The sequence below is a fragment of the Colossoma macropomum genome, unplaced genomic scaffold (genome assembly GCF_904425465.1).
Source record: "Colossoma macropomum unplaced genomic scaffold, Colossoma_macropomum, whole genome shotgun sequence".
Classification (NCBI taxonomy): domain Eukaryota; kingdom Metazoa; phylum Chordata; class Actinopteri; order Characiformes; family Serrasalmidae; genus Colossoma; species Colossoma macropomum.
The window spans coordinates 33317576-33343557 of NW_023494804.1; the positions used below are offsets into that span (position 1 = coordinate 33317576).

Here is a 25982-nt window from a genome sequence, read left to right on the forward strand (position 1 = left end):
CTATACTAAAAATATACATTCACCTAAAAATGAACTACAAGGCTAATGTGGCTAAAAGCGAACGGAAGTCTCTGTCACACGGAATGATTTTGGGGAACATAGGGCTGATTTTCCAGACAGGGATTAAGCCTAGTGGAGGTTCTCCACTGAGAGGAAGAGGTCGTCCACAAACATCCTGTTTACAGTCCTAAACTAAGATCTGACGGTCAAGATGAGATTTTTCACTAATTCATATTACAGAAGAAAATCTTACCTTAATTTAGGACTTTTATCTTATCTTACAGCGTCTTATCTCAAATTAGGAAATCTTAATCCGCTCAGTGGAAGTGGAGAATCCACTGTTATGTCTTTTACCGAGCAACCGATGATGCACACACGGCTGAGCGAGAACATGTAATCAAAACAACGTAAACAAACCGTCAGATACAGTGCAGAGAGGGACTGTGGGTGAAAAAGTGTGGGAAATAAAGTGTGATGAACTGAAAGCTTTAGAAAACTGAAGTTGAGAACAGCGTGAGTGCGCCCCCTGCTGTTCACCATTAACATTACTGCCGCTCCAATCAGAAGATCTTTCAGACTCTATAATTATAATGTACTGTAATCAAGAACTGTGTGCAGTTAATTCCATGTTGTTTGTTCTGCAGCGTTTATTCACGGCCGTTTGTCCGATAAAGAATCTTCTTCTGAATGTGTCAGAACAGGAAGAACTGAGTCAGTCGGAGCTGAAAAATTCCACTGTCTGAAACCTGTGTATTTTCCACTGGAGTGTATTGGATATGGGAGAGTCAGATGTCGGCTCTGGGACACTTTAGGGTGGTACTAAGAGCGCAGCTGTCTATGGGCATCACTAACCCACAGTCTGAATCTGGAGAAGATTGGAGAAAGTCAACATTTTCACCCACAAATCCTCTCAGAGGACCCCTTTGAGTTTTTTAGAGAACATTTTTGACTTTGTCCAATCTTCTCCAAACTCACACCCAGAGCTAGGGAGACCCAGACTTAGACAGTAGTGCTCAGTTTAATTCGATTGTGGTGGGAAACAGTTCGACCTGAAATAAAGCCAAATTAAAGACTTTGCCTGCAGGGGTTCAGTCCCGAAGTGGCATCTGGCAGCAAAGACGGCGTGTGCCTCTCAAAACAGGCGCATACTAACAGCTCCTGTGAGTAAAGCAAAGACTCAGTAAATGGCTGGTGCCACTCACAGGAGCTGTTGGTATTTGTCTGTTTTGAGAGGCACACGCCGTCTCTGTGTGGCAGGTGCCACTGGCGAGTGCCACTAACCGAGTGTGGTTATCGGTGGCAGGTGCCATTCGATAAGTGGCACATGCCAGTACGTGCCATTTCCAGACGGCGGAGTTGCCACTTCCTGCTGCCAGATGCCACTTCGGGACTGTCATTATGATGCGATGGATTGTGGTGGGAAACATTTCGATCTTAAATAAAGCCTTATTTTTAAGTCTTAAATAAAGCATCAATTTTACGTTTGGGCCCTACGGTAAAGAAGCTGTTTTTTTTTTTGTTTTGTTTTTTATTTTATTTCGTGAATTTAGAATATTAATCATTAATCAACACAAAAGTGAAATTAAATTCTGCTGCAGTAGTAAATTACAATTACAGGAAGGTCTTAGCTGCTTGGGTTTCAGCTGGCCCTACAGTGTAGACGTTACTGAGATTTTGACGTTCAGAATAAGACTTGTACATGAGGATGCGCACTTTGACAACGGTCCCTTACTTTTGTATGCGAAGATCCGCTTAATGCACTGTTCAGTTTGAGGTAATGTGTCGACAATTTCTTTTAAAAAGCAAAAAAGAACTAGTGTAAAAACAACTTTACCGCGGTCCGCTGAATGTTGTTCTTTTAACAAGGCTGAATTTGGCTTATTCGCCAGTTTCTTTCTCGAATTTTCCGTTCCACCTTAAATGATGCTGTATTTACCTAAATACCAGACAGGCGCAAGGATGACCCAATCCCATTCCCCTTTTGACCCCTGCCCCTTATTTTCGAGTGTCTTTTTGCCCCTTGGACAATTACAAGAGGTGGTGGTTGAAATCCTCCAGTACAAAATGGGATCTTTAAATAAAAAGAGCATCACTTCATTAACAGCTACCAGCGCTGCTCTGTAGGCGACCCTGCCAGTCTGCAGTGACAGCAGAGGAGGGTAAAGTTCAGCTCCTCACTGCTGGGCTTTAGTTACATTTAGGGAATCATATGCCTTCAAAGAGGGGGCAATTATTTATCATCGCCCACCCCTAATTCTTCAGTGATATGAACCTGAAGTCAGATATTCTCCAGCTTCTTTTTCGAATTTTCCCGTTCCACCTTAAATGGAGCAGCAGTTATAATTCTGGCGCTTCAGGCGTCAGAACTGCTGGACTTTTTAAGGTGGAATGGGTAATTTAGCTAGCTAGCAACGAGACATTAGCATACTATTAACACTTTTTATGCTTGTTATGAGGAAAATGATCATAATGAATTGAAACCACATTAAACTTATCATAATTTTTAATGGAGAAAATTCTCACGTTTGTGGGTTTTTTGTGCAGCCATCTTGTCGTTTTTCTTTTTTTCTCATAACACTCTGTTTGGAGTGTGTGTCTGAAAAACCTCCGATTGAAGGGCCTCAACACTTCACCCTACCTCTCTATCTCAACAACAATCGGGACACCCTACCCCTAGACATGAATGGCAAAATGGAGGGCTAAGAGGTAGGGGCGAGGGGTGAAATGGGATTGGGCCAATGTAACTGTTGTACCATTTAAGGTGGAACGGTAAATTCTAAAGGAAGCAAAGACAAAAAAGAAACCAACAATATTACGTTTTCAAAATATCAAAAATCTATTTGCAGAGCATATAATCAAAATAAGCGCCTTGCTGGTGATCCTGAGAATTTGGCAACAATGCCTTAATAGCATATAAATCTGTCGCCAGAGGAGAGACGGCACTGCATGCTTAAGTGCAGTGAAATGCATCAGCACATAGATGCTTTCTGAGAGCCACTGTGTTTCCTATCACTGTATAAAAGATGCACGAGACTTCTTTTATTGCTGGATTGCTCACTCAGACCAATTTGGATCAGTAAGCACTTATAACAAATTGTTAGTTTGTTTATTCCGAGTAACAATAAAACATGCCTAATGTATTAATTACTTTTCTATTCAAGTGTTTACTTGTTCAAAAAAAAAAAAGCCAAATAAAAATATCAATTTTCAGATATCAGATGTCAGATTAATGCAGCAGCGGCATTCAGGAACCACCTTATTAAACAAGAAAAGCAGATTAAACAGATTAAACAGCCGTTGTTGTTTGGCCTTAAAAGGTTGTTCACTGAACTGCTCAGTTTGCTCTGATAAGAAGTTGGTGCTGTGAGGCTCTGGTAGCTGCATCTGCTTGAGTTTCTCCTGAATATTTACTGTAATGTTCATGCTTTGTTTTATATCTGTTGATATTAAATTTATTACAGTCTTTTGAGATATGAGGGCACTATTGGTGTAGCTCTAGTCTTCAGTCTTTATGGCTGTGGTCTTACCTAAATGCCACCACCAGAAAGGAAGGACTGCAACATATTACGTGATGAGCCATTTATACTAAAACAGAAGCCACAGTGCGTTAGAACGTCCCTTGAGCCAATTACAACGAAAAAACACGAGTCAACAGAGTCGAAGAGTCGACTCCAAGCATTTCGACTCTCAGAATCACGAGCAAAGAGTCGGCCCTGGCTCCCTGACGTACTGGAGTCGAAGAATCGACTCTTTTGGAGTCGACTCCGCACCCCTACCCTACAGCGGTTCAGTCATGTGATGAGGACAGTCGAGCTGTTCAGCTCAGGAATATAATTCGACCTGCGAACACCGTGCACGTTTTCTCCAAATGAGAAGGAAGAGTCATTTGTGTTTCATCACTGTAACCATGGCTATCATGTTCCTCGTAATGTTCGTCATGTATACCACCTTGAATTTCCATGTAAGTCGCTTCTTTTCCTGTCGTTTTTGAGACGAGTGCTGCCTCCGTTACTAAAGAGCGGATCCCTTTTAGCTGGGTTAGCCTGCTCATATGGAGCTGAACGTTTTCTTTCAGCCTCAAAGCTTGCTTAGTTACTACATTTCTGCGTCCAAACAGTTTTGAAATGTCTAAATTAATAATATTTAATGGAGTGCCCAACATGATAAGTTATGTTTGGTTATAACGTTAGTTGTCGGTTGTCGTCCTGTCTATAATACAGCGGACAGTGAAGGATCTTAACCTAGCTGTGTTAGCTAAGTTAGCTACTAGCTAAGCTGGGCTTCATCTCCTTGACGACAACGTAGCTGGTTTCCTCCCCATGTATTTTCACGAAGCTGAAGTCGTCGTCTTATCCGAATGTTCCGTTCCACCTTAAGTGGTGCAGAAGTCCCCAGAACGTAAGGCGCCAGAATGTAAACTGCTGCACCATTTAAGGTGGAGCGGAACGTCAGTTTAAGCCTCGTCCTGTTTTCTGTGTTTTTGAGTAGACCGCAGCGTCAGAGCGTAAAAAAGACTTTCACGTCGTGGGGAGAGCCCTTTACAAGCTGGACATCTCCTGGCCCAAGTTTCCAGAGTACTTCACTGGACAGGTTTTCGGGGTGGCGGTCAGTCATGTCGCTGGCGTGGTGTACGTGGCCCAGGTGAGCTTTGAACCCGTTTCCACCCATATAGTCGCGGATATACGACTGAAATATGACACATTCATGTGCGCTGTGTTGGTGCAGAGAGGTGAGAACGTCCCCAAAGTGCTGGTGTTTAGCACGGATGGAGAATTCCTGCAAGCCTGGAACACCAGCACGCTGGAAATGCCGCACGGCATCTTCGTGGCCAACGCCTCGAGTGATCCCACTGTGTGGATCACTGATGTGGGCAACGGTGAGTCCATTCAGCCTTTGGTTCTTTAAAGGGGAACTCCAGTGATTTTTTTTCAAAACGTCTGCCTCCTTCAGTGGTTGAGGTGTAAACCATGTCAGCCTGGGTGGTTTGGTATGAAATGGTTCAGTTGTAGAGAAACTTACCAGTGCAGATTTCTTCACAGTGGTGGTGATAGGAACCAGGGGTTCCAGTGTCTACAACACAAATATAGCCATTTTATTTACTATCCAAAACCACCAGAGAACCTACACGTGCCTCCTGAGTTTTTATATATAATGTTGATAATGGTAAAATAGTGATACATATGAAGAACAAGTTTTCTTTGGGGACTACTTTGCCTTAGAACACCCTTCTTGTATCCTTCTACTAGGAATGGATTAATATAAACTGATTAAAATATGTTTTAGACCAAAAACCTTATCACAAAACTACTTTAAAACAGTGTCTCAGACATCAAGGAGTGTATTAATAACCATTTCATGTAATAACTTTCCCTGAGGGACCTTTTAAGGCGTTAGGGTGCCTACGCTCTAGAGGCTGATGCAGCGTCAGAAACGCAGCCCTCCAATGCAGCTCTGTCAGTTTAGAAACGTACCTGTGTGCAGTGAAAAGACGCATCATCGAGCATCGAGAAAGTTCAAACCATTTTTACTTTTGCTGCAACACATTCTGACATGGAGGCACGTCAACTAATAGAAACGAGCAGGAAGAAGATGGACGAAAATGCAAGATGGAGGAGAGTAGCGACACTATGTACTCTTTTCCTGTTCTATATGACTTCTTTGCCTTCATGGCTGTTGTCTGCTTGTCTGTTTCTAGTCTAAATATTTAGTTTTCCGCTGGATTTCGAACTGTACAAACTCCGCCCTGCTCCAGCTGTGTACACACCTTCTAGACGTCCTTGCGTTGTCTAGTGTGTAGGCACCCTTAAACTCCTCAGGCGTCTGGTTCCTGTCACCACCACTGTAAACAATTCTGAATGAATGACTTTGTTTACATCTTAACCGTTCAATTACACAGCAAGTTTGAAATATTGGTGGAGTTTTGCTTTAAAGGCATAATGAGTTTTCCTTGTTTTCTCAAATCAGTGTTTTTTTAATTCACCTGGCAACCATCATCAGTGCATAGCTTCACTATTCTCTGCCCGTCTGGTTCATGAAGGGGTTCCTAATCAGTTGGTGAGCTGGTTCAGTTGTGTTGAATCAAAGGGTAGTTGAAAGTGTCCAGTGCTGTGGGTCACTAGGAGCAGGATTAAGAAGCACTAGACAAGTCTGAAAGTGCAGGCTGTAGCCGAGGTAGATCTTGATGGTGGAGGAAACTGAGGGAATATGCCCCCTTAAGAACCGTGTCCTTTTATTATAAAGCTAAAACATCTGTGCATGATTTTAGCCTGTTGTCAGAATGATGATTTATAAACCTACACACAGCTGGAACTGCAGACAGTTTTGTTTTAATAACACAAAAAAGAAAATCTGAAATGGGCCTCTTGTCCCACAAAAAATGCCGAGGCCCCTCCTAGAGAATCTCGCATCAGTTTGTCATTAAAATTCGCAGAATGAATGTATTTATATATTAAATAATTTCTTTTCTTCTCTTATTCTTATTGGTGAAAGTACAGCACTACAAATATTTTAAAATGAAATTGAGATATCTATTTGTGTCTTAATGATTCCACTTTATTTTAATACGCGAAAGATAAATGACAGCAAAATAGTCAGTGTTGTTAATTGAATAGTTATGATTATGTTAATTACTTAAAGATTTGTATATTTGTTGGTTATTCTTGTTATTATTATTATTATTATTATTATTATCATTATAGTAGGATTTGCCCTGTGTCTGGCAGGACTTCTTTAAAGCCAAATATACACAGCTCCCCATAATCATATATTTTTTAAACATTTTTTCTTTTACCGCCGAATTTAATAGCACGGATTACTATTTCCCGATGAGAAAAAATTTGATCAGTTTCCAGAGGAATAAATCTCAGGAATGCAGTTATCTAGATTAAATTTCAGATTAGTTCCTACCATCGCCGTCCAGTAACTGTGTTGCGATTAGCTTTGACCCCATCATTTGTTAGGAGAGAAAATTAAGTGTGGGTGGAATATTATCCTATGGGGCTTCTTCCCCTAAGTTACCCAACTCGTATATAAAGGCTCCTCTTCAGTGCTCGATCATGCACATTTGAGATGGTCTGAGCAGGCTGTACCAACACATCAGTCACAGTTTGGGAAAAAAATAAAAGATGTAACATAAATTGTGCTACAACTTGCACAGGCCAGATTTCATGTTTTATTTTAAATTTGTCAAATAAACTAGTAATTAGTAAAATATGTGTTAAATATGCACAGATGTCTTTTTGAATTTACATTTCAGTTCAAGCTCCAGTGCTGCAGCATCTCACTACTCTCAGCTATTTTTTTTCTGTGTTTAAATGGTTTTATGCTGAATGTGATTTACTGTGGATGACTGAAGGTCTGAAGTCCTTCATTTTCTCAGGGATGCTGTCAAGAGGTTGATGTTATACTCTGTTCAACTCTTCTGTTAATTGCTAGGTTTAGTTGGTGTTTTTGAGCAGGGATGTTACCAGACCGGGCTGGACATGGGCTCTCCAGGACCGGAGTTGAATTTAACAACTGATATAAACACTGTTAAGCTTCATTTACATTCTTAGCTGCCTTTTTAGCCTCCAGCAGTTTAATCCCTTTAATCCCATGACTTGACCTCTCAGACTGAGTAGAAGACCTTGGCAGTGCTGTGCTTTTCTGGACCCTGAAAATGATAATATGAAATTTGATATGAAACAAGTTCATGGCAATAACTGTGTTTTGGATCTGTTGATTAAATTTTATGAGTGAATATGCAGTCTTAATCACATCACATGTTCATTAAGGTTCTGACACAGGAAAGACAGGAATAGCATGAAATGTAGACACTGATTTACAGACATGAAAATAAATGGAAATTCAGAAAATGTTGAAAACTTGTTGATACTTTTACTGATGTTCTTTAGTTAAAGTAATGCACTAAACTGGTACTAAATCTGCTTTAGTGGGGGAAAACGTGTTCTTTGACACAGGGTGCATTCAAAATGGTATGCTAATATACTACATACCACACTAGTATATTGTATACCGCATGCTACTTCTCATAGTATGCATACTTACTAGTATACAATACTGGATCCAGTGTATCCAGGGCCACAACTAGACTATTCACAACAGGATCTGAGCCTATCAGACCGAACTTAAGATCTGCACCAGTTTCCTCAGCCCTCCAATCACTGCTTAGCAACCACTGCTAGCTGCTTTTCAGCTCTTTTCAGATCAGGTCTTTAGCAGCACATGTGGATATGATTTTGGATAAGAGTTTTGAAAGATGCCATGACAGAAAGGAGGGTTATGTATATTAAATCTTTGTGGTTTCCAAAGGCAGCTGTGTGTTCCTACATTTAGCTATAAGGTCAGTCATTTTCATTACATTCATGTTTGGTAATATGAGCTAGTTTCATTGAATAATAAGCAGCGTGACTCCACATGTGAGCTTAAAAATGCTGCACAGATTGTTTGGTTGAGACAAACTTTATGAAGTTACTCTTTTAACCACGTTATCTATGCGGTAATTTAACAAACAAACTAACCTGAACACCAGCAGAGAAAGCTGATGGGGTTTCAGCATTGCACTGAGAGCAGCAGCAGGACAGATTGTTTCCATTCATTTCATTTTTGTATGCATAAATGAATCCCAGGATGTTAAATTGGTTGGAGCATATCAGAGGGTTACGGCAGGGGGTACCTCCTCTTGAAATAACTGCGTGGCATTTTTGGATGCAGTTTGACCTGGACATAGCTCTGGCTGCGTCCTGGAATACTTGGCCGCAGCAGTGCGTCATCGTGGAGTGCTAGGTGTACTAGAGAAATTTAAGTTGGTCTTGGTATACTGCACGTTACCTACTACTTTTGTTTACAAACTGTTTGGCTATTTGGTCTCTCTAATACATATCAATAATGCACTCATGACCTCTACAAACAGTAAGAAAACTTGCAAAGCAATCTTGAAAAAGTCTTGAAAAGATAACTTTATCATTACAAAAGGACAGAACTACTTGTATTTATTGTCGAAACCACTGACGCCATCATGGTCTAAGCCTAAAGTCACAGTCTTAATGTGTATCACCATCACTGATTATAGGCTCTGTGCCTGTTCTGTTACAGTGCACTTTGTCTATAGACTAAGAGGGCGACGGTATGTCTTTGTTTGCTGTCTGTAAGGAGTAGTGTTGTGTTTCTTTGTGGCTGCAGGGCCGTATGGTCATACTATAAAGCAATATTCTCCCTCGGGGAAGCTGCTGCAGGTGCTGGGAACAGCAGGAAAGGCCGGCTCTTCTCTCACTCCACTGCAGTTCGATCAGCCTGCTGAGATTTTCGTCCACGATGCCACCGGAGAGATTTACATCGTGGACGGGGACGGAGGAATGAACAACCGCCTGCTCAAACTGTCCAAAGGTGCTTTTCTGTTTCTCGCTCTGTGCATTTCTGAAAAATGTATACACAATGGAGGATTTAAAAAAGACCACAGTATTCCAGAAACGATTCAAATTGAATACAATGATAAAGCATAACATTTAGAAAAACCAGTACATAGCCAAAAAAAGTAAAAACAAATAATAAAAGCAGCGAATAACATTTAATAAAAGACCTTTCTAAATGAAATATCTCCATGCCATGCTCAATGTCACACCATAACATTTAAGAAAAGGCCTTTTTAAATAAAAAAAATCTTTAAGCTGGTTTTAAAAGAAGCCAGTGTCTGTGAAACCCTCAGACAATCAAAAAGGGCTTTCCAAAGGCAGCTGAACAAAAGGCACGATTGTTCAGTTGTATGCAGTTTATCTATGGAAAGTTGGAAAAGATGATTAGTGTTAGACCTGAGATTGCGTTTAGAATTAGAGGGTATAAGAATTTCCATGACAATCTGGTGCAAATATAATTTGTTTGTTTATATATATCGGTGCCTATATATACATATAATGTATGTATAAGCACCAATCAGGCATAACATTATGACCACCTCCTTGTTTCTACGCTCATTGTCCATTTTATAGGTGCACAGACTGTACGACTGATACGAGTGGATCAGACACAGCAGTGCTGCTGGAGTTTTTAAACACCGTGTCCACTCACTGTCCACTCTATTAGACACCCCTACCTTGTCAGTCCACCTTGTAGATGTAAAGTCAGAGACGATAGCTCATCTGCTGCTGCACAGTTTGTGTTGGTCATCCTCTAGTCCTTCATCAGTGGTCACAGGACGCTGCCCACAGGACGCTGTTGGCTGGATATTTTTGGTTGGTGGACTATTCTCAGTCCAGCAGTGACACTGAGGTGTTTAAAAACTCCAGCAGCACTGCTGTGTCTGATCCACTCAGACCAGCGCAACACACACTAACACACCACCACCATGTCAGTGTTACTGCAGTGCTGAGAATGATCCACCACCCAAATAGTACCTGCTCTGTGAGGGTCCATGGGGGTCCTGACCACTGAAGAACAGGGTAAAAGGGGGCTAACAAAGTATGCAGAGAAACAGATGGACTACAGTCTGTAACTGTAGAACTACAAAGTGCACCTATATAGTAAGTGGAGCTGATAAAATGGACAATGAGCATAGAAACAAGGAGGTGGTCATAATGTTATGTCTGATCGATGTATATAATGCTATGTGACAAATGCATAAAATCAGGCTCTGTTTCCTACTATAAAGAGGTCGGTAGAATTCAAAATATGCATAATAATCATGCAAACTGTCAACTAATCATTGCCAGTTTGTCAAGAAGGGGCCTGTTGATCCCTTTTCTAATAGAGCAATAGTTTTATCAGTCAACTACGACAGTCCTAATGTGTAAGAGCAAATGGTCATGCTAAGGTTTGTACTTGATTCCAGTCTATGAGTGCACTGTGTTTGTGCAGACCTGCAGATGCTGTGGATGCACGGGGAGAAAGGCCAGGGACTGTCACAGTTCTACATCCCCCACAGTGTGGCCGTGGATAGCTACCAGAGGGTATGAGCTGAATTACCCCGAATGATGGTTAATGTTGGCGAAAAATTTATCAATTTAACCTGAGGAGAGCATCAGTTCATTTATAGTGCCATACTTATGTACGTAGATAGTGAAAGAAAAAGAACAATTATGGATGAAAGTTAAAAAATAAGTAAAATCTGGGAGCAGTTTCTTAAAATAAAGGAAGAAGTAGTCACATACCACACATGCAAGTTGATGTAGGTTTCCACAAAAGCATAACCCGGTTAAACCTTCCCTTCATATCAGTGATATGACAAACCAGACTACTCCCTGAGGACGTGCGGTTCTCTCCATTGCCAGAGTGAGCTCAGCATGTTATGTTACTAATGTTAGTCACTGAAATATTCTTATCTGTATCGGTTTAGGGGAAAAGAGGTAGCAACATAGAAACAAATAGACCAGCGCACTGATTTAATGCTCAAGTGAATAGGTTGTATTATTTATAAAGGCAAACAGTCACAAAGGTATTGACTTCAGGGTGAGCTGACACCAAAATAACAAACAAAACCTCTAAGGCCACCCCCATGAATCTACCGTTCCTGATCCAAAAGAAAATATGAAAAGAAAATACAGCAGGAGCTACCCTATCTCCCTCAACAGGTAAACAGGAGAAAATAATATAAATCAAAATAAATGGCACCCACCCCTACATAGTTGTGACTTCTAAGGTATGGTAATAAGGAACAGACAATATGGCACAAGTATGAAATAGATAATCAATCACTAGTACAAACATCAAAAATCTAGTTCATAAGTCTGACTGGTCTACAGCTCCAAAAACAACCAGGTGAACAACATTAAGAGAGCAGCAAAAAACACAGCTTTCCTAGAGACCGCCATGGACCACGTGGTGAAAACACCGCATGGCCAACTGCATCTCATGGCTGTCGCTTTTTCAAGGGCGAATCTTCATTCAGCCACCAATCACAGCATGCTTGGTATTCAGCTCGCATCAGCCCCCCACCAGATCAGCTGATCCAAACAGCTCCAACTAGGAAACAGAGAAAATAAGACAAAACACAAAAGACCAGCAGAGGGCAGCAGCAGAGGCGACTTGGACGTAACAGTGAATTCACGGGAATAATCAAATATTAAAATATTCTTTTTCTTGCAGACCTACAGAAACTATTTCATCTGCCTTTACATGACAATGAGATGCTTTGTGTACTTGAAAAATATTTACATCACTGGAAAAGGTCTAACCACTGCATATGTATGGTGTGTGCTTGTCGATCAGGTGTGGGTTGCTGACAGAGGAAATAAGCGGATCCAGGTGTTTAACTCTGTGACAGGTGACTGGCTGGGGTCGTGGGGAAGCTGCTTCACAGATGATGCACCCTACTCTGTCCGGTAAGATAAGAGAGCTACGACCATCATAAACTTCTTTCACAAGCTTAGGACAGTATTTATTATTTGAACAGGTGTTCTGCAGCATGTTTTATACAACAGTTCGTTCCAGTCACACAGACTGATTGGTTGAAAAGCATTCCACCCGTGTCGTTTGTCATAACAGCACATTTTTTTCACCATAACTATCATTCCGCTTCCACTGCCGGTTGTTAAGTAACAACAATGGACACCACTTGTGGTAGGACTGCTGTTGGAGGTTTGTTTGCTGTTGTTTTTTCTGTACCTCACAAAACTGTATAAAAGCAATGGACACTGGTGGATGTGGTATCACAAATTACATCATGACCATAATGTTATTCTCAGTAAGTCACTCCCTCTTGTGTTTTAATGCTTAAACTACACCACACTATATGGCCAAAAGTCTATGGAGACCTGACCGTCACACCTGTATGACCTTGTTGGACATCCCATTCCAAATCCATGAAGCTCTTTGCATTTATAACAGCCTCCACTGTTTTGGAGGAGGCTTTCTGGGAGGGCTTTCCACAAGATTTTGGAGTGTGTCTAGGGGAATTACTGCCTGTTCAGTCAAAAGTTGCTTACAAAGGCAGTTTGGAACTCTACAGGGAGTGATGCAACAGAGGAGAGGCGATTTTTACATGCTATGTGCTTCAGCACAGTGCAGCCCTACTGTGCGAGTTTGCATGGCCTACCGTTTCGTTGCTGAGCAGCTGTTGCTCCTAGATGCTTTCATTTCACAATAATAGCACTTACAGTTGAGCAGAGCACATCTGGCAGGGCAGCAATTTCAAGAACTAACAGCAAAGGCGGGATCCTGTGACAGTGTGATGTTCAAAGTCTCTGAACTCTTCATTACAATCTATTCATTCTGTTTGTCTGTGAAGACTTGTCTGTGGTTATGTGCTTGGTTTATACAGCTACTGGCAATGAGTATTTATACTGTGGAGAACAGCCCTGGAGTGCATTTGAAGATTTACAAGCTTAAAGGGGCACTCCAGCCAAAATGAAAAAAATTAACTATCGCTACATCTGTTGTACACGTGTACTCGCCACTTACAGTGGTACTGCAGGAGCGTCTAAAGTTAGATTTTCTGGTTTAAAGACTAGGAAAATCCCTGTGTGGCAAAGCATCTTTAAGATGGACATAAATTGTGCTTTGGGGTGGATAGTTGGGGATAGACTGTTTTTTTTTTTTTGTGACTTTTTTTTCCTATTTATTTTATTTATTTATTTTTTTGTTTGCTAGCTAGCTTCATTGATGACCAGTTGTCCTTTATACTAATGCTAGCTAGCATCATCGATGTATTTATTGGCCTGTGTTGGTCAGTGTAGGTAAGGATGTTGAGCGCTACAGGGATTGTGTGATATGTTTGCTTAATGCATGCTGGGTATTGACAGGTGATGAGCAAAAACCCCAAAACAATAAAAAAAAAATTGGGACCTCTGTCAAACTAATGAGCCTGAGGGATGCAGTGCTGCACTACAAAATACAGGGTGATTCAAAAAGATTCATCCGATTTCCAAGTGCCGTATTTTTACAACCGTGAGGCGCCTGGGAACCAATCACAATCCAATTGAAAGAGGGGGTCATAGAGTTTCTGACTGTCGCTGGAAGAAGGCTCCCTTCAGTCTGGAGGAGATGAGACCCCTGAGCAGAAAGCATTTTGCGTTCTCCACTTCAATAACAGTGAATCTGTCATAACTGTGCAGCATGATTTTTGTCGGCAGTGAAGCTCCAACAGCTCAGAGCGTTCGTCGATGGTTCCACAACACTGGATGATCTCAGAGTATGGGATGAATTTGACTGTGGTGTTGATGTTGTCCGTACAGCTGGAGGAGGTTAATATTGAGCACTTGTAAAATGACATAATAAACTTTATGCTCTTATATATTTCACTGCATTGTCCTGTAATGATTTACAAGTGAAACAAATCATTTTGAAATCGGATGAATCTTTTTGAATCACCCTGTACTGTACAACATAACAAAACACATTTAATTCTAGCTTTAAGCCATAATGTCCAGTTAAGATTGTAGTGTAAAACCTGTCTATATTTCTATTCTTTCTCTCCCCCCAGTCTCACTCCTGACCAGAAGTACCTGGTAGTAGCACAGTTAAACACCAACCAGGTCTCCCTACTGGAGGCTCCACCTGTGGGCATTATCGGACAGTGTCAGGTGGTCAGTTCCATTCAGCTAGCCGATGACGTTAAGCCACACCTGGTGGACCTGGATCAGAAGAGCGGAGCACTTTTTGTGGCAGAAATCGGTGCACAGCAGGCCCAGAGGTTCACACCCTTCACACTGGGGAACAGCATGCGTTAAATCTGAAACCACAGATGGTCAGAGTTTATCAGCGTGCGCCACTTTGAAGGAGAGTTTTCAGCGAAACGAGACGAGTTAAATATGTTACTCAGCATTGTTTAAGATAAATGCGTAAAACATTTCTAGGTTGAATAAGAATCAGGCGTACTTGAGTAATAATATTTGTGATGACTTTCCAGATCCCGTCTTAATGTGAAAAAGCCAAACAGTGCACTTTATTGTGAATTTGAACTGCAATCAGAGCTCTTAATGGTGTATTTGCAATATAAGCCGTCCATGCTGGTGGATGTTTGGGGTAGAATTTGTTGACGTGAGAAGATGGAGGCAAATTTTATGCACTTATATTGTATATTCTGAATTCTATATGATATATTCTGGACTGTTCTTGGGCAAGTGAAGGTGTTTTCAAATGCTACTGTGATTGTATTTGCTGTCAAATATTGAAAAATGTATAATGTGTTCACTTTGTGTTGTAAGAAATGAATGTTATTGTGCCATTTACTGTATTTTTATGTAAAAGTATATTGATGCCTTCTCTGTTTTCTAATATAATGAATTCACTGTGCATGCTGATTTTTACTAACGCATTTTTACCCACTTCAAGTATCGCAGTCTGGCCTGTATGAAAGTTCTGGTGATGGTGGACATTTACTATCTTTGGGAGTTCATAAAAGAGAAGCAACTGTACATCTTTTTGTGTGTATCAAGGATCAAGATTTGTTGTCGTTTTGCACTTATTTGTATTTGTTCATTTGATACTAACAGTGCTTTCATAATATATGCCGCCTATTTGTAAATTCTTAAGTATTTATTAACATTGTTTCATTGGTACACTGTCAGCGAGTGCGTTTACATGCACTCAGTAATCCGATCATAATCAGATTTCTGCAGTTATCCGATTATTCAAATGGTAATGTAAACACCATACTCCGCTCTAGAAATCCAGATTTTAGCTCAGTAATCAGATTTCTCGGTGCATGTAAACTCTTACTCTGATTTCTTTCAGATTTCTCAGTCTGTGCATGCACGAGAACAGACGGCGGTACTGGAAATAAGTGAGCAGTGTTGCTGTGAGATGCAACAAAACACAAAATAAACGATTTAAATAATCTTCATCTTCTAGATGATGCATGTTCATATTTTCAGGTAAAGTGGCACAATGTTTTTAAAAAAGCTGTGGCATGAAGTTGAATTTAACGTTACGTTTACCTCACGTGTTCTGTGAGTTTATTGGCTGGTTGTAAAGCAGAAATCTGATTACTGTCTGACTCATGTAGACCCGTAGTTTCCCCATTATCTGATTCCTCAAGAGCATGTAAACGTGTTAAACAGATTACTGACAAAACCTGATTTTCTGCAGTTTTCGGATTATTAAGTGCATGTAAACACACTCAATGTCTTGTCTCTGAGCAGTTTCCATTGCTTTTTCTAATTGTCTGCTTTTTAAAGACCAACTATGAAATTCACCCTGTGGAGCTGGGAAATGTATATTGTAAGATTATTCCATCTATTTGTAAATTGTTGCTGTCACATAAAATCTTTGTATCTTCATTTTGCATTTTCTCATAATTTCAAGAGGAACAGACCAATAGAACTGATCCAAAATCTTGTTAACTTCCACTACAAGCTGAGTTTTTTTCTTTCTCCTGTAAGTTACCATTCTGAAGATACAAGGTTTTGTTGTGACAGCGACAAATTATTTAAATAGCTAGTTTTCTACACTCACACTGCCAGCCAATCATCTTGGGTTGAAAATGTACAGACATCTGTAACATCAAATAAATCATGTTCCCGATGATGTGTTCTTGATGGAAAGCAGCTACACTTACTTCACAGTATAACCTCTTTTCCATAATTCTTGCTTTTAATTGCAATATGTTAAGTTTTTTTTATATATTAAAATCAAGCAAGATAACAGGCTTGACTTTTATTATGGTTTATGAAGTCATCATAGTATTGTAGTAAGGAAAAAATGACATACTTCTTTAAGATAATACATGTACATGAATGTCATTTTAGCAGTACTGTGTTGGTGGTTATACATTTTGACGACTTCTGTGTTTGAAATAACTTACCAGATGGCTCTTTGTGTAATCGCACAGCTGCCTGCAGCACATTTCAACTAATTCCTCGTCATGGCAAAATGTGAACTAACGTAGAATCTACAAGACTTCAATGGCTGACATGTAAATTCAAGTTTCCCATTCACATATCAATAAAGTAACCACAGCCACCGACATACATAGTATCACTATCAGAAGCCCCTTCACTGTGTTTTTATTTATTTTGTTAATTTTATTTTAATATTAATAAGTCAAGTAATAATAATAAGTTAGGATTATTTAGGACAGAGGAACAAAGGTAGAGGCTCATTTCCATATAAAACTCAAAATTAACAGGTGTCTTGGTATCAAAAATTTGAACAAGTAAAATTGTTATTAATACTCAAAAATCTAAATCATGTAAAAAAACTTTTTTTATAGTAGGAAATATACTTAGCATGTAGAATTTTATTTCCTGCTAGTAAGAATTCATGTCTTTCCCAATTTATTTTAATAAGAATAATCTGGCATTAATAAGAATAAGAATAATCTAATATGAATTCTGTTTTAACGTGTTAATTCAATTCACAAGTAAAACTTAAATGTTAAAATTATAGTTATGTCCAAAGTGATTTCTTAAAAAAATAGCAAAACATATTAGCAGCAACATAGCAAAAATATTTTTCTGTGTAGGCACTATTATTTTTTTTTATTGTTAAAAGTAAAAATGAACTCAAATATATCTTTTTATTTATAATAATATTTTAATGTATAATAATAACTATTATTATTGCCGTTGCTATTATTATTGTTGTTAATATTATTAATGTTACTAATGACATTAATTATTATAAATCACACATCTGCCTGCAGCACATTTCAACTAATTCCTCGTCATGGCAAAATGTGAACTAACGTGGAATCTACAAGACTTTATTGGCTGATAATTCAAGTTTCCCATTCACATATCAATAAAGTAACCACAGCCACCGATATACATAGTATCACTATCAGAAGCCCCTTCTATTTTATTATTATTTCATTATTATGTATTTAATTTTAACATACATATATATATATATATATATATATATATATATATATACATACACACACACACTTTTTTTTTTTTTTAACGTGTGGATATTTTTTGTACTGGTGGAAATTTTACTACCTCATGTTGACACTGAGATCATACTAGTAAACACTGAAGTGAGAAATGGGAAATCTTTTAAGCAGAAATATAATTCCTAACTCCAAAAGTTGAATCACGACCTTTAAACTCTCATTATTGAATGAAATTAGTGCTGAATGAATCCGGAGCATCGTTCCATAATCTGTTTACACTCGAATAAGTCTGTATGTCCTGATATTCCTGCGGATTCTGGGTTCTGGTTTGTTTTTTCCGTCATCTGCTCGTTTCCCCCCCAGGACGCTCCTCCGGCGCCGCTCTGCGCGGCTCCTCTCCGCTCTGCAGTGTAAACAGTGCCGTCTTCGGTCAGTCTCCCTGCTGGGAGTCTCTGTGTCTGAGCTCATCTCGCCGTCGGCCTTTTTCATGCTACCCTGTACGAAGCAACATAAAAATCAACAACAAAACAAAATTACGTTACATTTTTTTAATGTTTTTAAAATCCTTCAAAACAATACAGCACAGTCTTTTTTGTTGGGTCCTGACTGGGCTACAGTGAAAACTGCCTGTTGGAAAAACAAGCGGTCGATGCCTTCACGTCTAAAACATAGGAATTACGAAATAAACAAACTGCTTATTAAATAGGAGCATTTAGGCGCGTTTTGTCTTATTTCTGCCACAACATTAAGATTGTATTTTCACCGTTTTTTAGAACCCATCGAGGCTTTTTGCTCGGGCAGCTGTGGCCGCGGCCCGGCTGTTTTGGAGTCGGTAGCCATGGCGGAGTGAAGGAGTGGAGGGACGGGAGCTGGAGGAGGTGAGAGCCGCGCTTCTGCTTCTCCTAATGGCGAAATGTCATCTGGACCGAGCTGGCGATTCCCTTTACAGCAGAGTCTTATAAAGAGGCGAGGTCGGGTTGTTGGGTGTTCCGCCTAGTTTCCGTGCCTTTGAGAACACAGCAGTGGCTAGCTTAGCCAGCTGGCTGCGGGGCTGAGGCTCCTTCTCCGAACTCCCCGTTCCACCTTAAGTGGTGCAGCAGTTACGTTCAGCCTGAGGCGCCAGAATGTAACTGCTGCACCGTTTAAGGTGGAACGGGAAATCCGAAGAACAAGCTAACTTCGTCGTTGTTTGGCTAGATGTGAAATGAAGGCTAACCGGGCTAGCTGCGTTAGAAGGGCCTTTTTATTTAATCTAACTATTTTAAAGATGCATCTCGCAGCTATGCCTGCAGTAACCAGCACTCATGGCCGAGGTCACAGTCCGTGTTGTTTGCTTTATTAGACGCTTGGATGTTTCAGAAATAGCTGGCTGTTAGGTTAGCTGACTGGTTTTGTTGTCTTTCTGCAGCTGACTTTGCTCAGAGGCTGCACATAACACCATCATCTGCCTTTCTTGTAGCACAACGAGTGAAGCTATTCCTAATTGTGTAGTTTTGTAGTTAATCCGCGTAGCCTTCCGTAGGAGATGAGGTGCAGACTTTAATCTTGAAAATGGTGAAGAGCTCTTCGCCGTGCTTTGGAGTGACGCCCATTCGCGCTGTTTTCATAGGACCATAGATATCATTCACTGTTGTGCAGGCTAGCCGTGTAAGGCACCTTCCTGCTGTGTACATTTGGCTCTCATGTCACCTCCTTTGCAGTGTAGCAACAAGATGGACTAAAATATTAGCTTAAAACTCGCTAATAAAACCCCTTCTAGTTTTTAGGTGGTTGGGAAAGCCAGGTTCGGCCAGCTGAGGTCTACATGTGTAGTTTGAGTCCATTTTGTGGTAAACCTAAATGTTTGTTACTTACTTAAAATTAACCAAATTATTTTTGAGGTGTCACGAAAAAACATTGCATTTGTATGTATTTGTATATATTTTGTCTGTTGCAGTTTAGCCCTGCTCATTCATAAGGAGTGTTTCAGCCTCATCTGGTTTGTTTGAATTTCTGAAAGGATTGCCGAAGTGAAGCTTTTATGAAATTAATATTTGTTTTTGTCCTTGACTGAATGTCCTGATATTCAGATTGTTTAACCTCTTATGCTTGTGGATATATTTCGGGTTTTCCATCTGAGTTTATATGCCCAAATTCTAAGGAAAATTATTCAGTAACTGCATGAAAATAAATCTTACATATATATATATATATATATATATATATATATATATATATATATATATATATATATATATATATATTTGTGAAAGCTCCTCCCTAATGAACAGAAAATGTGTTTTATGATCATAAACATATTGCTATATGCTTCAAATTTACTGCTGAAAGCCAAAAATCTTAGATGCTCTTTGTATTTTTTATAAAAATAATTTTTGCAGAGCAGATCACTGAAGAGAACATCTGAGATCCAGTTTATAGCTCAGATTTGTGAAAAAAAATGGGTCAACTTTCATATTATGACGTTTCTGTCTATTCGACTGGAAAGAAGAAAGTTACAGCTCTCATATGACACCCACCTTTTGAATGAAGCTTATTAAATATGAAAGTTATTAAGTAAAGGATATGAAGAAGTGCGTTTTGGATCCACCGGTGGTTCCAAGGAGTTAAAAAGGTTAAAGCTTTCTATGAAGAAGAAACTGAAACTGGGAGATTCCATGGATTTTTAAATTATTATTGTTATTATCTCTGCTTGATTCAGTGGTTGAGATGTAAACAAAGTCATTCAGAGCAGTATAATGTGAAGTGGTCCATAATAGAGAAACGTACTGACTGATTTTCTTTACAGTGATGGTGATAGGAACCAGGGGTCACAATGTCTGCAACACAAATATAGTTTTATTTACTGTCCGAAATGACCAGAGAACGTGTATGTCTTCTGAGATTTGATGTGTAATGTTGATAAATGTAAAGTAATTGGAAATCTGAAATAATATATGTGTATGTGTGTGTGTGTGTGTATACATATATATATATATATATATATATATAATGTTTATTTATTTTTTTTTAATTAGGGGGCTGCTATTTTGCCTCATTATGCCCTGCAGATACCTCTCCACCATGAAAGCATTTAAAAAAAAAATGTGTTTTAGTCCAAAACCTTTTCTGAAAACTATTGTACAACAGTGTCTCAGGTATCAGGCAGTGTGTTCATAACCATTTGATATAATAACTTTCTGTGAGGAACTTTTAAAGGCCTTAAACTCAGTTTGTCTGGTTTGTATCACCACCACTGTGAGAAGTTCTGACTTGCTAAGTTTCTCTGCAGCAGAGCGTTTCACTGTAAAACTATCTAAATGACTTTACGTTGCAATTGTGCAGAAATTTTGGTGGAATTCCATTGCAGTACAGGAAAGACATCGAAAACCAGATGGACCAAAACCCTTTTTATTGCTTCTGTAATTACAGGCTGGTCATGTTTGTACAGCATCTCATTGTTGTTTTTGCTGACTGAACAGGTTTTGCTTGAATAAAAAGCACAGATGTGAATTTAATCCCTTTGGTGTTTTCTTGAAGGTCCTCTGGAAGGTCCAGTAAAGAGTGAACGTTTCTAGCAGAGGTCAGTGTCTCAGAGGTGAGTGCTCACTTTGGCTCATAGCTTTGACTTACACAGCAGATATGAAATAGTTATTAACCCTCAGGACCAACCTGAGGTCTGTTTTATACTGCGATGTGGTTTGTTTGATTTTGAATCATTGACAGTTTGATTGTTAAGTCTGTTCTCTGTGTTTCTGAAGTGGATGATTCAGCAGGAGAAGCCACAGTTGGCTGGCACCATGCCGGTGGTGTGGCCTACACTCCTCGACCTCAGCAGGGACCAGTGTAAAAGAATCCTGCGCAAGCTCGGTGAGAGGCTTTTATTCTATAATCCCTCAGCACTGCCACATGTGACCGATCGATTATGTGCATGAAGCTCTGATTAAAGCCTAGATCGGGATTTGCTGAAATAGTGGCATAGCGGATCCCGGACTAGTTCTGTCGCTCGGCCGATATAATGTTACTGGGTTTTATAATGGCTGTGGCAGTTTCGGTAGTGTGTGGAACTGTCAGAGTCAAGTCAAGTCAGAGTTTATTTATAGAGCGCTTTTTACAGCAGGTGTTGTCACAAAGCAGCTTTACAGAAAAATCCGGGTCCAAGCCCCCATGAGCGTCGCCAATGGCAAGGAAAAACTCTCTAAGAGCCAGAGGAAGAAACCTTGAGAAGAACCGAGACTCAAAAGGGGAACCCATCCTCCTCTGATCAACACTGGGTAGCAAACAACATTAGTATAAAATATTAGGATACAAAACGGGGAAAAACAGGTGGAGTGATGGTTGATTAGATAGTTTGAGTTTATGTAGCAGCAGCAGCATCTGTCTGTTGTTCTCAATTTCCAGGCATCAATATGACCTGCATATAACAAGCTGCTGGGATCAGTTCTACCACTGAAGGAGATCAGGCATGTTTCAGATACAGACTAGTCATAGTTATTCATTTATATCAGTTGAATCAAACATCAAGATGTGTAATGAGGTGGGATTTACTGCTGTCAGTCAGGCATTTTTTCCACTGATCAGTTTCATCCCTGCTGTATTAAAGTACCACATCGTGCTAGATTCAGTGTCACTGCAGAACTTGACACAGCAGGACTCAAGCTTACTTTTATGTCCGGGAAAAGAAGTGATGCTCATTCTCATTAAGAAAGTCTGTAAACCTAATTTGCAGCTTTAAAAAGCCAATTTCATGGAAACCAATTTTCTTCTATTTTTTAAACTGGAAATTAAGCTGCAAACTGTTTTTAATTAATTGTTTTTGCGATGTTACAAAAAACATTGCATTCACACATATTCATCTATTCTGCCTGTAGCAGTTTAGCCCCGCCTGTTCACTTTGAAGTTATGAGGGGTCTTTAAGTTTGGACTGCTTTTTGAAATTGGCACAGTACAAGGCAGCCAGTCAGAACAGAGTTCATTTACATAAATCTGTCTTAAGAGCACAGTAACAAAGATTGTTTTTGGTATATAAAACTACACAGATGTCATAAGTCATGAGGACAAAATGTAAGGTATGGACCCTGTACGTCCACATTTTATATAGTCCTTATATTTTGGCCACATGGTGGTGCTAAATACTCACCTTTTAAACAGACTTTTTCCACTTTGTATTGACTCTTGAGATGATGTTTGTGCAGTCCTTTCATCTGAAACTTTGCATTTGGTGCTTTTTGCAAACGCTGATATTTGGCTAATCGTTTATATGATAATCCGAGTCTTGACTCATCAGGTTTCACGTTGTTAAGCCTGCTCATGGCAAAGTTTCCGAACACTGTCTCAAAACAGAAACGCATGGTTGGTTGAGACATCGCAACAGTGCTATCCTGAAATCACCCAAACCTAGTTTTTCTGTCTGACCTTTTCTCCACTGCTGTCACTGTAAAGGCAACGACAAAACAACAAAAACAAGGGCTGTCTCAGTCGTTTACGAGTGTGTAAAATATTCTGGTTTGTATGTTTGTGTGTGTAGAGCTGGAGGCGTACGCGGGAGTGATCAGCGCCCTCCGCGCTCAGGGGGATCTAACCAAGGATAAGAAAGATCTGCTGGGGGAACTTACCAAAGTCCTAAGGTAAAGATCTAATACAGGGGTCTGATTAAAATTCAGTAAGGTCTAGTTAGAGAAGATTTCCTCAGGCAAAGGTCCGGAACATCATAATGTCTAACTTGCATCATGACTCAGCGCCATATACTGTAAACTGAAGTAGCCTAGTAGGTATATCAACATCTTAAGTAGTCAACAACCGAATGTCAAATCAAATAAAGTACAATTCGGTAATATCTCAACAACATTCATTGTGCGTTTTCTCTTTTTAGAGCAATAAATAACTCCCCTCTGACTCACTTTCTTCTCCGACTACTGTTTCTCACCTTGTGTGTGCGTCACACATCGTAATGCACAGATCTCATTGGCTGAGTAGCGTCACGTGTGATATTTACAACGCATGCAATTGGTCTGTGAGTCTCCCGGCTGCTAAAGCAGTACCGTAATGACTAGAAAAGTTATGCCGATTAAAATAATTCTCTATAGTTTATCAGTTATAGGTCCAGGTCCCCATAGGACAGCGTCTAATAGATCTAATAGATTGCTTGACATTGAAACTAGACATTTAAAAGCAGCTAGATCAAAGACAGTGGTCGTAAGTTACATGTTCTTCGACTGTCTTCCTAAGTGAAGATAGGAGCTTCTCAGAGCACTATTTCTGGAGCATTACTCAGAGTTTAACACTCAATTGTCGACCAGAATTTTTCAGTTAGACTGACAGTTTAAGCCCATAGCCACCCTGGTCCAGTAGGATAAAGATGAGAGATGTTTCTATTGGACAAATCAAAAGTAAAAGATCTATTCTTTCATTTAAATAATGACTCGAGTAGAAGTAAAAGTAGCCTCGCAAAAACAGCTTGAGTAGGAGTAAAAATGTATCAGCTGTACTGGTTACTTATCGCATTTTTACTTTAGTACATGGATCTGAGTAAATGTAACTTATTACTACCCACCTCTGTACATTCCTATTGGATTCCTCACTTCAGGCATACCTTATCAAGTTAACTGATAATCCTGCTGTGTGAAAAACCTCCTGATGTGTCTCGTTTTCAACAGCATCTCGACTGAGCGGCATCGGGCGGAGGTGCGCAGAGCAGTCAACGATGAGCGTCTCACTACCATCGCGTACCAGTAAGACAGCAAACTCCTTTCAGTGAAGCAGATTGTCGCTTCTTGCCTTAACCGCATGTTTTTCAGCAGCTAAAGTTTAAATTCTGTCAGTTTCTTTCCAGTAACTTATTTGTTCTTGTTTTGTTTTTAACTTGTTTATTTGTTTGTTTGTTTTAATAGTATGTCTGGGCCGAACAGCTCTTCGGAGTGGTCTATTGAGGGGCGCAGGCTGGTCCCTCTGATGCCCAGGCTGGTGCCTCAGACGGCTTTCACTGTAACAGCCAATGCAGTGGCCAACGCCACAGCACATCAGAATGCCTCACTGCTTCTCCCCGCAGAGACCGGCAACAAGGAAGGTAAATACTCAGATACAGAGAAAGAGGGAAGTTTTTATTCTGGCTCAGAAAAACACTGGATGGTGGAAGAGATTTTTTTTTTTATCCCTACCCCTTATTTTCGAGTGTCACCCTAACCCCTTGGAATGGAGTTACAAGGGCTAGTGGTTTAAATCTTGCCCTACGAAATGGGAACCTCAAAAGAACATTGCTTCATTAACAGCTACTAGCGCTGCTCTGTAGGTGACCTGGCCCGTCTTCAGCGACAGCAGAGGAGGGTAAAGTTCAGCTCCTCACTGCTGGGCTTTAGTTACATTTAGGGCATCATATGCTTTCAAGGGGGGGGCAGTTATTTATTAATTATTGCCCACCGCCAATTCTTTGGTGATACGAAGCTGAAGTCAGATATTCTCCTGCTTCTTGTTTTGAATTTCCCCGTTCCACCTTAAATGGTGCAGCAGTTACATTCATTCAATACTGCTGGACTGTTTAAGGTGGAACGGGAAAGTTAGCTAGCCAGTTACCGAGACATTAGCATACTATTAGCTAACTATTATTTTTTATGCTTGTTATGAAGAAGATGACCATAATACATTGAAACAACATTAAACTAAGATAATATAATGGTTATCGTAATTTTTAATGGAGAAAATTCTCACATTTGTGGGTTTCTTTGGTCTCTTGTTCAGCCGTCTTGCCTTTTTTTCTCATAACTCTCTGTTTGGAGTCTCTGAAAAACCTCCAGTTGGAGGGCCATGTAGCCCTAACACTTCACCCTACCCCTCTATCTCAACAAAAAATTTGGACACCCTAACCCTAGACGTGAATGCGCAAAACAGAGGGATAAGGGGTAGGGGCAAGGGGTAAAATGGGATTGGGCCTTACTATTAGAGGTATTTAATTTAGGGATAGCCAGGCCATTCCTTGTTTTAAACCGCCGTAAGCAGAAACAGTGCATTCAACACTGAGAGGTAGGTACGCCTCAGTGCACCTGTGACAGCAATATGAAATCATAGTGTATTCATGGAGTTTTTTTTTTCCCACAGAAGTATTCCACAAAAAAAAACTGTAAATATATTATTTCATAGTGTGCCAACCAGCACAATTTATTTTTTTTCAAATTCAATTCAATTTCACGTTCCCAAAATCTAAGCTTATCAGTCCAGTATGACACATTATGCCCATACTAAAAAG

The 25982-nt window shown here is 39.9% G+C and overlaps 2 protein-coding genes across 5 annotated transcripts in view; both read left to right on the forward strand.

Annotated features, from left to right (window-relative positions):
- The first annotated feature begins 3769 nt into the window (after window positions 1-3769).
- Window positions 3770-15381, forward strand: LOC118824820 (NHL repeat-containing protein 3-like). The gene is made up of 7 exons (XM_036595244.1): window positions 3770-3961; window positions 4489-4641; window positions 4726-4876; window positions 9181-9384; window positions 10849-10940; window positions 12199-12311; window positions 14411-15381. The coding sequence occupies exons 1-7, from the start codon at window positions 3869-3871 to the stop codon at window positions 14655-14657; spliced, it is 1053 nt and encodes a 350-aa protein (XP_036451137.1). The 5' UTR covers window positions 3770-3868; the 3' UTR covers window positions 14658-15381.
- A 3187-nt stretch (window positions 15382-18568) lies between these two features.
- Window positions 18569-25982, forward strand: part of emsy (EMSY transcriptional repressor, BRCA2 interacting) — a 28570-nt gene continuing 21156 nt past the window's right edge. For 3 of the 4 annotated variants that reach the window (XM_036595297.1, XM_036595300.1, XM_036595299.1), the window contains exons 1-6: window positions 18569-18645; window positions 21284-21341; window positions 21505-21613; window positions 23271-23370; window positions 24400-24474; window positions 24634-24809. In XM_036595297.1, the coding sequence (XP_036451190.1) occupies window positions 21508-21613; window positions 23271-23370; window positions 24400-24474; window positions 24634-24809 (457 nt within the window). In that variant the 5' untranslated portion in view covers window positions 18569-18645; window positions 21284-21341; window positions 21505-21507. The remainder of the gene's footprint in view (window positions 18646-21283; window positions 21342-21504; window positions 21614-23270; window positions 23371-24399; window positions 24475-24633; window positions 24810-25982) is intronic. The other variant, XM_036595298.1, reaches the window with a different exon arrangement.